General features: G+C 43.2%; 2 protein-coding genes and 1 long non-coding RNA gene across 3 annotated transcripts in view; 1 reads left to right on the forward strand and 2 right to left on the reverse strand.

The window, feature by feature from the left end:
* LOC311341124 (uncharacterized protein) overlaps positions 1–14,692 on the forward strand; it is a gene marked incomplete at its 3' end in the record, with an annotated part of 99,047 nt that continues 84,355 nt past the window's right edge. Inside the window, exon 1 of the mRNA XM_084466024.1 lies at positions 1–180. Within this exon, the coding sequence (XP_084322150.1) occupies positions 9–180 (172 nt within the window). The 5' untranslated portion in view covers positions 1–8. The remainder of the gene's footprint in view (positions 181–14,692) is intronic.
* On the reverse strand, positions 6,958–7,844 carry LOC311341333. Its single transcript, XR_014633304.1, has 3 exons — positions 7,713–7,844; positions 7,503–7,568; positions 6,958–7,105 (listed from the first exon to the last, which is right to left on the reverse strand). It is a non-coding gene; the product is annotated as an uncharacterized lncRNA (long non-coding RNA).
* Positions 12,019–14,692, reverse strand: part of LOC311340429 (uncharacterized protein) — a gene marked incomplete at both ends in the record, with an annotated part of 36,153 nt that continues 33,479 nt past the window's right edge. Inside the window, one exon of the mRNA XM_084465330.1 lies at positions 12,019–12,024. Coding sequence (XP_084321456.1) covers positions 12,019–12,024 — 6 coding nt within the window. The remainder of the gene's footprint in view (positions 12,025–14,692) is intronic.

The raw sequence follows: 14,692 nt of genomic DNA on the forward strand, positions 1-14,692 counted from the left end.
TGGTCCTGATGAGTTTGGGGTCCAGGCGGGTGGGGATGTCCTCGATGCCTTTCAGCTGGACCACACACTCGTACCTCCCCCAGTCCTCCAGTGGGACGGCCGTGAGGTCCAGGTCCACGCTGAGGTGGAAGGTCCCGTCGTGGTTGGGGAGGACCTCCCCGGGGTCCACCTGCTCATGGAGCTCCTGGCTGTCTCTCCTCCAGAACACCACCACCCTGTCAGGGCAGAAGCCTGTAGCATGGCACACCCATAGACATCTTATAAGTAGACGCAGCATCGACCGCTACTGCCTACTGGCGCTGACGAGACGCGGGGCCGCCATCTTGGAGTGGTGATCCGCTCCACTCAGTGTAATTGATTTGGCAGGAGCAATGAACTGTTAGCGCATTTAATTAATCTTACCTCACTGAATACCACTGATTTTCACACGTTTTTTTGTCATACGTGTAGCTATGATAAAGGACACATGTTTTGGCGTGTTTTATTATTCATAGTTGGCTTAACAGTAATAGAATATTCTTATATGCGATAAGTGACCAGACGTCCGAGATCAAAACTGGGAATATAATCCCTGAGAAGGGGAAAAAAACGGTCAGCTATTTTTAAGTAGAAGAAACAATATGATTAGGTTATATATACATATACGTATATCCTACATAAACAATGTATGAATACATTAGATATCTTAGGGACTTATAGACTGTATCTCTGTTGCTGCAGCAGCAGAGTTTATTCTGTCTTGACACTTTGTATTGATATTTTGTATTACATTCTTCCCTTAAATTAAGTTTAGAGTGATTGTTTTATATGTATTTTTTATGTATGTCGCTTTGGATAAAAGCGTCTGCCAAATACTTAAACATAAATAAACACCTGAAAGTTTTTATATCAGCTAAAACCACCAATCTGTTTCACTGGATTCAGAATAAAAACAAATTCTGTCTTACCCAACAATGTTAGTATTTCAATATTGTTACTTGAACGACTTATTCATGGTTCCAATTATACTGTTAAGAAAGTATTGTCTTATACTTTGCCTAAAATTAGACAAAATAGAACATTTCCTTACAAAGACGAATGGGGCCGGGGAACTAAGTTTTAACTTAATATTTGCCTTGTAGAATTCAGCAAGATTAAAAGTGGAAATATATCAATAAAAATTGGGAATTATACACAAGTTAACAGAGTGCCAAAACATTACACGTCTCACAGCGCTTTACACAGTATTGAACATTCAGAGAGAGCCCATGAGTAACAGGGGCGAGGAAAAACTCCCTAGAATTGGAGATACATATAGGAAGAAACCTCGAGCAGATCCACGACCCGGGGGCCTGACCCATCTGCCTAGGGTCAGTTACAGGGCAGTGAGGTTTGTATACATGATAAATGAATAGGTTAGTTAGGTGTAGAGAATAGAACATGGTGTTTAGAGCCACCTGGGGTGTATGTTACAAAGAGGTGGGATGGTTACCTTACCAGTATGATAATGCATGAATCCCATTTAGTGTCAGAAAGTTCAAATAGTCTAGTGTAGGGATGAATTGTCATAGGGATTAGGAATTGTCATAGGGCAGTAGTGGATCGCTAGGCAGCGCAGGCCAGGAATCCGGTCAAGGGGACAGCAACAGGCGATGGTAGGGCAGTCATAGGGATGGGACTTCAGGTGCGATGAGGGCCAAATACAAGGATGGCTAATGACTGGTAATGGTTTACCTCACAAGTGAGGTAAGGGGGAAGAGAGAGATATAGAGTGGGTTAGTATTGCTATACGTTTGTTAGTATTAAGTGTATCAATGGTACTATATAGTGTTACACTATAGAGAGAAAAGGCAAGAAATGTTATATTGATAATATGATTTATCAAGTCTTAGTTCATAGCCGGGTGAACACAGTTCAACAGTAATCCCAAAAAATACCCCATTCCAGTTGTCAGGTAAGTGTGGCAGGACCTTTTCCTGTTTATCACACATTTCACGAAGGTGGGCTACACAAAATTGGGTTGGAAAGCTAGACTAGCTATACTGTATAGCCACTGTCCATCTGATTGTCTAGTTAGCTAATATCATACATGCTTTCACTGGCTTGATATTCGCTGCTATGGTTAAGGTTAGGTTTAGGGTTAGGGGTGAGGATGAGGATAAGGGTGAGGATTAGGGTAAGGTTGGGGGTGAGGGTAAGGGAGGCGGGCGGTTAGGGTATAGGGGAGGGGAGAGGTTAGGGTTAGAGGAGGGAGGTATGAGTAAAGGAGGGGAGGGGGAGGTAAGGGTGTATGGGGGGGGGGGGGGGGGGGGGGGGAGGACAGAGGTCAGGGTATAGAGGGGGAGGTTAGGGTATAGCGGAGGGGTAACCTTACCTCATTAGGGTAACATGCATGTGTATAATAAAAATTACCATACAAGCCACACAACCAGGTCATTTTAAATGATTTTATATCATAAAACATCAGTATACATTTCAACATCTGTGCACACAGTGAAACAATTCTGGGATGTGATTAAAAAAAAACAATGGTTCATCGTGAGACCATCTGACCCTAACTCTGTCCCTAACACTGAACCATGAGGAACCCGCAAAGGAACCCTTGAGAAACAAGGAACCCTTGACAACCCGTGACTTAAGTCATGTCCTGCGAGGTAGAAGTTGCATCTGAAGTCTCCACCGTCCAGCTCCGACGAGGCGCCGTCAGTGGGTCACTGAAAAGTTGCAAGAGGAAAAACACAAATCGTTAGCCTCGTAGCATAATCTATGTTGCTAGCCATAGGCCAACAATGTCAATGAGGCTACCAATGTCGATTACACTATGAGGCTACCCATGTCGATTACGCTATGAAGCTACCATGTTGATTACACTATGGGGCTACCAATGTCAATTATGCTACAATATCAATTATACTATGAGGCTAACAATACCCATTATGCTATGAAGCTAAGGATATCCATTATGCTAGGAGGCTAACAATGTCCAGCTAGGCGGCTAACCAGATTCCGGGTCTCCCTCCAGATAGGTGGCTCCTCCTCAATAATTTTTTTCGTTTATATAATTTGTGTTGAAGAAAATACTTTTGTTTTGAGAATTCTACACTAGAAACAGTGGTAGTAGTTTATTATTCTTTGGACACCTTGTTTAAATAATTCTGAATCAAATCTAATTTTACACTTCAACATGAAACATGCACACACTTGGGAATTTGTAATTCAGGAATATAGTACAACATTCTGTGAATTTAACAGCATAGCTTTGGTGGTGAAACGATGTAAAAAAACCTGTTGGTATTAACCTTCCAAAGACTTGAGCAGTCCCATCGTAGTCCTCGTCTCGCTCCTGGTGGGTCGTCAGCTTAATCTGTTCACAATACAAACACACATTAAAAGGGTGATGTTACGTTACCAAGTGTGAGTGTGACCAGCTGTTACGTTTTAGTGTCCACCTTGATGTACGCTGGATAAACTATAGTAGTAGCAGCTGATGTGACCTTAATTACTTCAAATCACAGCTTTGGCTAAAATTCACAGAATGAAAAATCTGAAGGAAAAACGAATGAAGACCCTCTACGATCGTTTGAAATAATTAAAAATAACCTCCAGGTGTCAAGTGTTTGGTTATGGTTACCCTCTGGTCCACAGCCTCCGGTCCAGCCTGGTGCCCCATTCCTGGTCCAGGGGGATCTGGATACCCTCTGGTCCAGCCTGGTACCCCATTCCTGGTCCAGGGGGATCTGGATACCCTCTGGTCCAGCCTGGTACCCCATGCCTGGTCTAGGGGATCTAGTTACCCTACATTATAATTAAGTGCGAGAAAAGCACTAGACACATCCACATAATAATAATAATAATTATTATTATTATTATCCACCCTGGTGACCCATACCTGGTCCAGTGGGATCTGGTCACCTGCTGGTCCTCAGCCTCTGGTCCACCCTGGTCCAGGAGATCCTGTGAAGTCAGACAGCATCTTTATAGACCCGTGCACATCGCAGTCTCGAATCTAACTACCAACCCCCCCGCAGGAGCCCCTTACCTTGAGCTGGAACGACGATGGAGATCTTGGGGTGCTTTGGTCGTCTTGTTGCAAAATACAGCCAACAGACTTACCTTGAGCAGATCTAGTAGTTTGTTGCTGTTGGTTCATGTACAAATAATTGACTATACATTTCATATCCCCCCCATTTAGCAAATAATTCCCACCCATAAACAAGGCTGACAACAGTACAAAATAACAAACTGTTCTCCTTTTGTCTACTTCCTTACTACTCTCTAAAACATCGCATGCACATCGCATGAGTGTTGCCTTACTGATCAGGGTGTGATCCGAGTGACCAGAGATGCATGCTGGGATACTGTGCCATCTGACGCCTACAGTTCTGTAGAGGTTCCCCCTCAGGAGAAACCAAGTTTTCAAAAGGCTGTCGTGACATCAGTTACATGACCTGGAACGTCCGTCAAGACCGTGACAGGGACTCTCCAAGGAGAAACGCCAAAGGGTAGGCTGTGAGGCTCCCCCTCTCGGCGACTAGAATACAACAGCTCTTACAGGAGAGAATCATGGCGCACATTTCAACGTTCCTCTTCATAGACCTTGAAGCCCCAGTGAGGCTTTCTTCACCTCTTCTGAAGAAGAGCACAACTGCAGCTCGACAGGGACGCTAGTTGGGATGTTTCCAAGATGGTTTCCGATTCAGCCCGAGAAATACTTGGATCTCAGGGCAGGAGTACAGGAGATCCAGAGGGCTTGCCAGCAGTCCATCATGTTGAGGTTAGGTAGGGAATCCACGTTGCAGAATGTTTCATCTTCCATCTTCAGTTAGTTGGTTGGTTTCTCATCCGATTCTGTCCATTCGGAATGCCGTTAGTCCATCATCCATTGTTCCAAGTAGCCATTGTCGCTTCCCATTGTTTGCATGATTCAGTCACACTACAGTCCAAGCTGCATGACACTCAAGTCATCCTGTCCAGTGTGTAGAAGGTCGAATTGAGATCCAGATGCTAGATCGCTCCAGGCTCTTGCTGTATTGAACACCCACTTTGTTATCCTCTTTGATTTAGGCCACAGACTTGAGTCATCAGAAACATCCGACCAAATGACACTCAAGGGTGTTTCAGGAAGAGTAGCATCCTCCTATAGCTGAAAATTAAAATGTTCAGGTAATACAAGCCAAGTAGAAGTAGAAAAATTTCCCCTCACACATGTGGTGCCCAGTACCAGGTTAAAGATTGCCCCTCTCACACTTAGTGCCACATGCAAGGTTAAAGATCACCCCTCTCACACTTAATGCCCCGTGCAAAGTCAACAATTGCCCCGCTCACACTTAGTGCCCCATGCCAGGTTAAATATTGCCCCTCACATGAAGTAGTACCCCATGACATGCAAAGATTGACCAGTACCAGGTTAAAGATCACACCTCTTTATTTTCAGTTATTAGATTGTGTATTTACACAAACAATGACAATACTCAAAGGAATACAAAGCCAAACGAGAGGAGAGACCAGTGGAGGGTTTGTAGGTCTTTGAGAGAGGAGAGACCAGTGGTGGCTTTGTAGGTCTTTGAGAGATGAGACCAGTGGAGGGTTTGACGGAGAGACCAGCGCTGGGTTTGTAGGTCTTTGAGAGACCAGTGGAGGGTTTGACGGAGAGACCAGTGCTGGGTTTGACAGAGACCAGTGGAGGTTTTGTAGGTCTTTGAGAGACCAGTGGTGGGTTTTTAGGTCCTTGAGAGAGGAGAGACCAGCGGAGGTTTTGACAGAGACCAGCGCTGGGTTTGTAGGTCTTTGAGACGAGACCAGTGGCGGGATTGACTGAGAGACCAGTGCTGGGTTTGTAGGTCTTTGAGAGACGATACCAGTGCTGGGTTTGTAGGTCTTTGCGCCCTGCCCGTCACAAAGAAAAGAGAACTCTTCCCGGGGCTCCCGCCAGCTTCTCCGGGGTCGTTTGCGTTATCGCACTGGACGCCTCGCGGCACCTATCTCCGCCTCTCCAGATTTGGGAATCTGAACCCGACTCCCTTTCGATCGACCGGGGGCGACGGAGGCCATCGCCCCGCAGAGACGAGAGACCAGTGGAGGGTTTGTAGGTCTTTGAGAGGAGAAACCAGTGGTGGGTTTGTAGGTCTTTGAGAGGAGAAACCAGTGGTGGGTTTGACGGAGAGACCAGTGGTGGGTTTGTAGGTCTTTGAGAGAAGAGAAACCAGTGGTGGGTTTGTAGGTCTTTGAGAGAAGAGAAACCAGTGGTGGGTTTGTAGGTCTTTAAGAAGAGACCAGTGGTGGGTTTGACGGAGAGACCAGTGGTGGGTTTGTAGGTCTTTGAGAGAAGAGAAACCAGTGGTGGGTTTGTAGGTACTTGAGAGCGGCGAGACCAGTGGTGGGTTTGACGGAGAGACCAGCGCTGGGTTTGTAGGTCTTTGAGAGAGGAGAGACCAGTGGAGGGTTTGATGGAGAGACCAGTGGTGGGGGGGCTAGGGCTTCAAAGCATACGGAGGGAAACGTTGGAACGTGCTCCGTGGTTCTCAGGTGCAGGAACCAGGTTGGGTTCTAGTTGCTGAGAGGGACAGCCCTCACATCTCGCCCCCTGGTGTGTCTCCTTGAGGAGTCCCTGTCTCCATCCTGAAGGACGTTCCAGTTCATGTAACTGACGTGACGACGGCCTCTTAAACACTAGGTTCCCCTGAGGGGGACCGTCTACACAACTGAAGGCCTCAAACAGCGCAGAACCCGTCAGTCACACACCCTTATCAGTAGGACAACACACATGGGATGTGATGCAATGATGAGGAATGTAGTAGGAAAGTGGACGGATAAAGTATCTTCTAGGGACGAATGAGAGGCATGAGAAAGGGGGGGGGGGAAGAGAGAGAGCGAGAGAGAGAGGCCAGAGGAGGCGGGGCCAGAGATGGGGCGGGGCCAGAGAGGGGCAGGGCAGGGCCTACGTGGGGCAGGGCAGGGCCTACGTGGGGCGGGGCAGGGCCTACGTGGGGCGGGGCCTGAGAACCAGTTCAAACTAAATGCTGTCAGCCCACAGCATTAAAAGAAAATGTTGTGACTTACAGTTCGCAGTTTCTTCTTCTTCGTGGTTCGATCGTGATACTCACAGAATCTGTTTCTTCTTCTTGAGCTGTGAAGGAGAGCAACGAGATTAGTTTTACGGCTTGTGTGTGTGTGTGGCTGTGTGTGTGTGTGTGTGTGTGTGTGTGTGTGTGTGTGTGTGTTTTAATTAGTGATTAATCCAATAAATCCAAATAAATAAGTTATTTTTCCCATCTAACTACGACGGTAACCGAGTGCAGTCATTGTGTGACGTCATGGCCCCGCCCCCCTACGTCTTCAGCCGCCAACTCCGTCATCGAGTCATTGATAAATATCTGCAGCCGCGTCACCCGGCGAAAAATATCAATTAACTCAATTAAAAACAGCTTACGACGACATACATCCAGAACTACTATTATTCAACTTATCAAGTAGGCCTAGAGTAAAAAACAATAAGATAAATTATAAATAAGTGTCCTACTCACAGCAGGTCCGGATGTAGCGGGCCGTTTTACTTCAAAAAGTGTTCGTTAATTAACCCGACGGTCAACCTGGAAAACAAAAGGACCAGACGGATCATTAGTTACTTTTATAACTTCAACCGGACGTTTCTAACCATGTTTCGGTTAAACTACTAAAATAACGTCAATATTAACCGTGTAATGGAGACGGCTCAGCGTCTTTTTCAATCTAACCTGTGGTGGAGCCAACAGCTGACGGAGCGCGAGCAGCAGCAGCACAGTGAGGCTCAATGGAGACGCAGCGCCAACCACACCGAGACCCGCGAAATAATCAGCGAATAATCAGCGGAACTACATGCAGGTGTGCGCCGCCATAGATATATGTGTGTGTGTGTGTGTGTGTGTGTGTGTGTGTGTGTGTGTGTGTGTGTGTGTGTGTGTGTGTGTGTGTGTGTGTGTGTGTGTGTGTGTGTGTGTGTGTGTGTGTGTGTGTTGAGCGGGGGTGGGAGTGGGTGGGTGGGTTTGGGTTACAAACTGGGTGTGTGTTTGGGTTTGTGTGTTTAAAAGGTGAACGATATGTGGATGAGTGGGAATAAATGGTATATATTATGTGGATGTGTGAGTGTGGCTTAAAACCATATGGAGTAGAGGAATACTGTTACTACCAGGAATTGTATGCTGATTGAAGTATGAAATGACACCGTATGATGGTGTATTTCCTTTTGATGAAAGTAATACAAATAATAAAAAAATAAATGCCTAATGTGTAACATAACTAATTAACTATAACTGTATTGATACAATTACTATTATAGAACATAAAAAAATAGAACACAACTTACTTAACTTAAATATGCAAATTACAACATTTGGGCAAATTATGCAACTATGAAAGTCTTTATAGTTGCGTTTGTTTATTCACAAAATAGAAATGCTATAACGGCATAAAAAATAATAAAATCAATCAGCTCAGATATTTATTGTCAAAGTGATGAAGTTATCAAAACGTACAGGAATCCAAATGACACTAAATGTTTCAAATGACATTAATAAAAGAATACATTATATTGTTACTTTAATATTCTTATATTGTAGCCTATATTTGAACAGTGTTCCAATATATTAGTCAAACATTTACATGTATTAAATCTATATCTGTACATATTTTATACAAACAAAAACAAGGCGATGACATTATAGTCATACATCAAATATCCGTACAGTCACACCCAATTCATAAAGAAGACATTTATTGCCTGTTACACAATGCATGGACAAAGAAATTAAAAAAACGAATTGATTGCAGTGTTTCCCACACATAGGCCAATGTGTGGCGCTGCGCCACAGATTGAACAACAACCGCCACAAATTGATTCCGCTTTTCTTATTTATTTTTACTTGAACGCGATTTTTAAATGTAACTCCGCCAGCCCGTAATCGCGCCCCCGTAATGCTGCCAGTCAGCGCCGTCGTATAGGGGGTTAAGGTTATGACAATTATAAGGGCCCACACACAGCCCCCAGTAGCCTCTATGACAAAATGATTATGCATACACTGAACTAATATATATTCCTATGAATGAATCCGAATTAAAACAAAGCCACAAATCATACAATATTGTAATTTTAATAATTTCAATAATCCCCTTGGCCCCTTCTTAAAAAATGGTTTGGTCCACACCGCGGTTCGTTCTTCCCAGGGACGTGCACACTCAGGAGTTTTGAGGGGCTATTGTTAACGGGGGTTGGATCGCGGACGAGCGCTATTGCGGGCGCGAAGAGGGCACTTTTTAATACGAGGCAAAAAGGGCAGGGGCTCAAGCACCCCTAGGGCCCTATGTGTGCACGTGCCTGGTTCTTCCCATGGTTCTTCCTCATCGGAAGTGAGTGAGCGATGAGACTTACAGTGAACAAACAAGCCAATTTAAACATTAATTGAGATTAGATGAGGCTTGTTGTTGTTTTGGATATTTGTTTTACAACAACGTATTCCATGTGCTCTTTGTTTCACTTGCACATTTAAGTTAAATGCTACATATTTACCTGTGGACTATCTTGAGCCAGGACACTTAGTTTTTTGCATATCAGTGCTTGATTGTTAAATATAATAAAATACCCACACCCAGGCCCGGAGTGGCCATCGGGACGTTCGGGAGGTTTCCCGTTGGGCCGGTCCACTTTCAAATGTATTTTGGGCTGCTTGGGTGAAAGAAAAAAAATACTTTGACCATAATTTTATCTTCTCCTAAAGTAGACTTAATTCATCTGAAATTTCAGCCCCAGCATCGCAGTATATATAATATGGATTATACAATGTACGGTAGTTCACCCCTCCCAATTATTTTAGTTGGTTTGGCCCATGTTGCGTCTTTAACAGAAGAGAATCAGCGAACAGAAGCGACGTCGTTGATTGTGGAGGGCAGAAAAAGCCAAGGAGTAGCCGAAAAAGCCTGATTAAAAAAAATAAGGGCACTGGAGGAAGATTCCGCCACATGTGCCAAAATAAACTACCTGTTTAGAGGACAGACACAAGTTGCAGCCGGTAGAGAGAGGTGGATCTAATGATTAATTTGCAACATAAATAATTTAGCTATTTGTGCTATGTTTGCAATGCCGATTGCAAACATACAAGCTTAAACCAATTCATCATTATTCTAGTTAATTTTGTTAAACCATATGACAAATCACAAATATAATTTGTGAAAATCATCATGTAAACTCCAGCATGATCTGTGTAAGTTAGTCCAAGCAATAAAGTCACCCCTTCTTTTTTTTGTAGCATCAGAAGAGATAAGCCAGTCCGATGCTGAACAGGTAATACTAGACAGCATTTGTCATGGAAAATATAAAAGACAGAACAAACGTGATAGATAGTCATTTATATTAAATATAAAATATTTTGTAGCCTCAGAGCAGCAGTCCTGTCTGATGCTGCTGAGGGGACAGGTAGAGAGGACTAAAAAATATATAAAAAAATATTTGATATAAGATAACCCACACATAGAACTGACATGATGCATTGAAATTATCCTAAATATGTAATGGGTTAACATTTTATATATATATATATATATATAATTGATAGTTAAAGTAACAGATCCTTGAGGTGGATTTTTTATTTGACAAACGTTGATCCAAAAAGGGATAGTACGAGTCGTGTGCTGTTCATTTATGCAAATTCTTCCATCACTGAAAAAAGTGGGCCAGTGTGGGCCTGAAACTCCGGGCCGAAAATGGGTCCCACTCCGGCCCTGCCCACACCTATTTGTTGAGTGGTTAATTGAAAATGTATTTGCAATCAGAGGTGTAATAACGTGTTGCAAATCAGGGAAATGAGAATAAGACAATTAATAATACATAATTCACATAATAATACTCTGACTTGTTAAGTCGTTAAATGTAAAAAAGGAACACTGAAAAACAAGAACATTTAAGGTGGCAATGAATGGGGGAGAGGGGCCCACACCGATATTCTTTCAGGGGGCCCAGAATTCCTAGCAACTGCCCTGAATACACCCAATTTGTTTCCTTTTTTACATTTAACGACTTAACAAGTGTGTTTGGGCCCTAGCGGGCTGTGGGCCAGTGGCGATTCTAGACCGGTTTTAATGGGGGGGCCGAGATGGGGCCGGCTTTTCTGTTAGAGGGGCACAAACAAAATCGTTGACGGGGGGGGGGGGGGTGGATCGCGGACAAGCGCTGTTGCAGGCACGATTGTTGACGGGGGGGGGGGGGGGGGTTGGGTGGATCGCGGACGAGCGCTATTGCGAGCGCGATTGTTGACGGGGGGGGGGGGGGGGGGGGGGATCGCGGACGAGTGCTATTGCGGGCGCGATTGTTGATGGGGGGTGGGGTTGCCTCGTTTGGGGGGGCTTTCCCCCCTATACGACGGCGCTGAGTACAGCACAGAGCAGCAGCTAAAAACTCTTTCATATATTAATGACCAACACAAAGATTTGTGACTCACCAAGAATTTTCTTCAAGTTGGATTAATTCTTTCTCCCGCCTAGCATAATGTCCGAGAATGTCAGGCTCTGGTAACGTTCAGCCACTAACAGTAAACGTTTCAAGCAAAAGATAATATAAAGCCAAGACCTTTACAGGTCCGCTTCTTCTCCTAAGTTGCATTGACACATTACTGCCGCCAATAGTTGGGTGTGGAATTGCATCTGTGAACGTTGAATTCTCCGGTTGTTCTTCTCGTCAATTGATTGACGGAACAGGGGCACGTAAGGGATGTATGTTTCATTTGAACGGCTGCGACAGATGTAATTAAGGATGTGATTGCCTCCTCCGCTGTTTCTACATTTTCTATACTTTTTTTTAAATCAGTGTAGGCTATCCTATGTTCGCCCATGGTTAAATAAATGTTTAGGTCTACTAGAAGGATTTCAAGCAATGTTTTATTCGCAAAGACGGCAATATTTTTTAGAACGCTGTCATGCACCTGCGCATGAAATGGAAAATCGATCTCTGAGCAATCGATTTCAGCACGTTCTTTCTGGACAGCGTCGTTCAAGGAGTCTTTCCTAAGAAAACTCCTAAGACTGTTCGGGAACCACGCCTATAGAGGTAAACATGTAGTAGCGCGCTAAGAGTGGATGTTATCGATACACAGTGTATTGTATTTGGAAACTGTGTTATATACAGTAGGCCTACATGGTTGTTAAAATACCAATTTTTTGTTCTGAATTCACTGTGGTAAGTGTGTGTGTGCGTGTGATGTATTACATTTAATGAGTTTTATGCATTGTGTCCTTTATGCACAGTATAAATGAGAAAATCATTAAGAACTTAAATGGCTCATATTTCTTTATTAGAGCGTTTGAAAAAGGTATGACTGTCAAAATGTATTTCACCGTACTGAATAAATTATTGATGTAGCCTAGGCCTACTTGGCCCCTGAATGTAACGTGTGGCCCCTTAATGGCCCCTGTTTCAGAAAAATCCTAGAACCGCCACTGGTAATCCATCGTTGGACCTAGGGCCTCTCGAGGGTGGTATCCTACTGAGATGTCCATGTTGGCTGTTTAAAAGGCACGTACATACCTTCCGCATTGCACGTCTGTGGTCTGCTGCGGATGCATTCATTTCTTAATAAAAATTAAGGGTCAGATATCGGTCTGATGTCTTTACCGATCCTTAGGCAACCTTTCAGTTGCCTGTTCACAAGCTGCGCGTCTAGTATGAGCTGAACTTTTAAGGGTACCATAAATCCTTGGTTTCAGAGTTATTTGTGCAGCAATTATGAACTTTTTCATAGTTTTGAGTATTTCATAGTATTCTCGGCGTTGGCTTCATTTTGTAATTCCCTTTATTCATTTTATTAATTCCCTAATTAAGAATATTCAAAGAAATGGAAAATAAATGGTATGAAAAGTTATTTGATTTCTCTAGTAATCCTACCTATATTACTAATTGCGTGGGGATTGAACCCCAGATGACCGGGTGCAAGTCCAACACATTAACTCGAGATCTCCCTGCTTTCAAATCCATGGTCAATATTAAATTTAAATATGTTACGCTTATTACTAGGCCTACTTATGCATTCAACAGATCGCCGATTTTTGTGCCAGGCAGCCTCCCTGTTTCTATTAATGGTTACGGTGTTCCTTTTTTGAGTTATTATATGCTTGTACTCCCCATAAACCTCCACAAGCAGCTTCTGTTCGCCGCTGGAAAAGATCCCGCTCGGTCCTTTTCGGACATTTGATCCATGATTCCACATTCACGGTTATGGGCTGGTTATATATCTCGTGAATGCGCGTAATCGAGGATAACGTTAGCCTTGCTTGAACTAACCTGAGAAAGGCGCAGCTAAACTGCGTTGATGCAATGGCTTAAGCCTCAAGTGGAAGTTGGCGCTAGTTCTAACCGGGCTTAATCAACTAAGCGCCGCTTTCGTTAGCGACTTTGATGGAATAGCCTACCCTTCTCTTCAGATCTGAACAGAGCCTTATTTACAAACATATTTTAAACAATACTTATCAACAAAACCTCCTTGAATTAGATGTGTTACCACAGAGTCAAAGCTGTAAATTAGATTAACTTTATTCAGATTTTGGTACACTGGTATCCAGCAGGGTTCTACATATTGTAGAGCAGACCTTTGATGAACATAAAGAAGATGGGTAAACAAACACCAGTTCTGATGGTAACTTTCAGAGTTGGTCCTCCTGAGGAGGTAGCCACGCTGGATGTTGGTCCAGCAGTTGTACTCTGCCCTTGAGTAGAAGTGGGTCCTGCAGTGGTTGCTTGTCCTGAAGTTATTGTAGTTGGTCCTACTGTGGGAGCTATAGCATGACTCGTTTGTCCAACTATAGAAGTTGTAGAAAATGTGGTCCTCAACATAGATGTGGGCTCTACTCTGATAGCAGTAGATCCTTCAGTTGTAGTAGTGGTTGGTTGTCCTGAAGTTGTTGTAGTTGGTCCTATTAAGGTAGGTCATGCAGAGGGAGTGATTTTATATTTAAGTATATTATCTTGAAGTGAATGAAACCTTTTACAGTACTATTTACAACCCACCCATCTTGCTTTGCTAATGAAGTGTTTAAACTAGCAATTTATGTGAAATTATAATTGTAGTGTTATAGTTACCTGCAGCAATAGTAGTAGTGTCCACATCGAGGAAGGTCATTTGTTCATCCAGTGCATCCTTTAATACCTGCACTGCAAGGCTTTCAGTGGGAACAGCAGATTCTTTGTTGAAGATCAGCCTCAAGTCCACAAAGACTGATCCCTTACTAGAAATGTGATAATGAAAATGAAACAAAAACACCAGAATTAGGATAAACTAGTTTCAAAGCTTTTCTATCACTATCATATTGATTGGAAATCATCTATGTTATATACATAAAGGTATTCATTAATAAATAAAGAGCATGAAAATAATTCAATAAAAGTGGTGGTACTTACGCAAAAAGTATTTCAATAAAATTGGTTGTACTTACGCAAAAGAGTTGATTGTACTCCTGGAATATGTTGCAGGAAAACTAGGTTTGAAGCCATTGTTAACCTATTATAAGATATAAAATGTATTAATATTCAACATGTTTTATGTTTTTCATGTTAAAATGCAGGAATTCAATATTTTTTATAATTCAAACTGAAATAAATCTTCATATCATTATCTCACCTCTGTTGTAACATTAGCAGCCAGCTCCTCATAGGCTGTGGAGCTTGTATCTAAGTAGTCGTCTATAAATGTACGTCTCA

The sequence above is a fragment of the Micromesistius poutassou genome, assembly GCF_964030765.1.
Source record: "Micromesistius poutassou genome assembly, chromosome: 3".
Taxonomy (NCBI): Eukaryota; Metazoa; Chordata; class Actinopteri; order Gadiformes; family Gadidae; genus Micromesistius; species Micromesistius poutassou.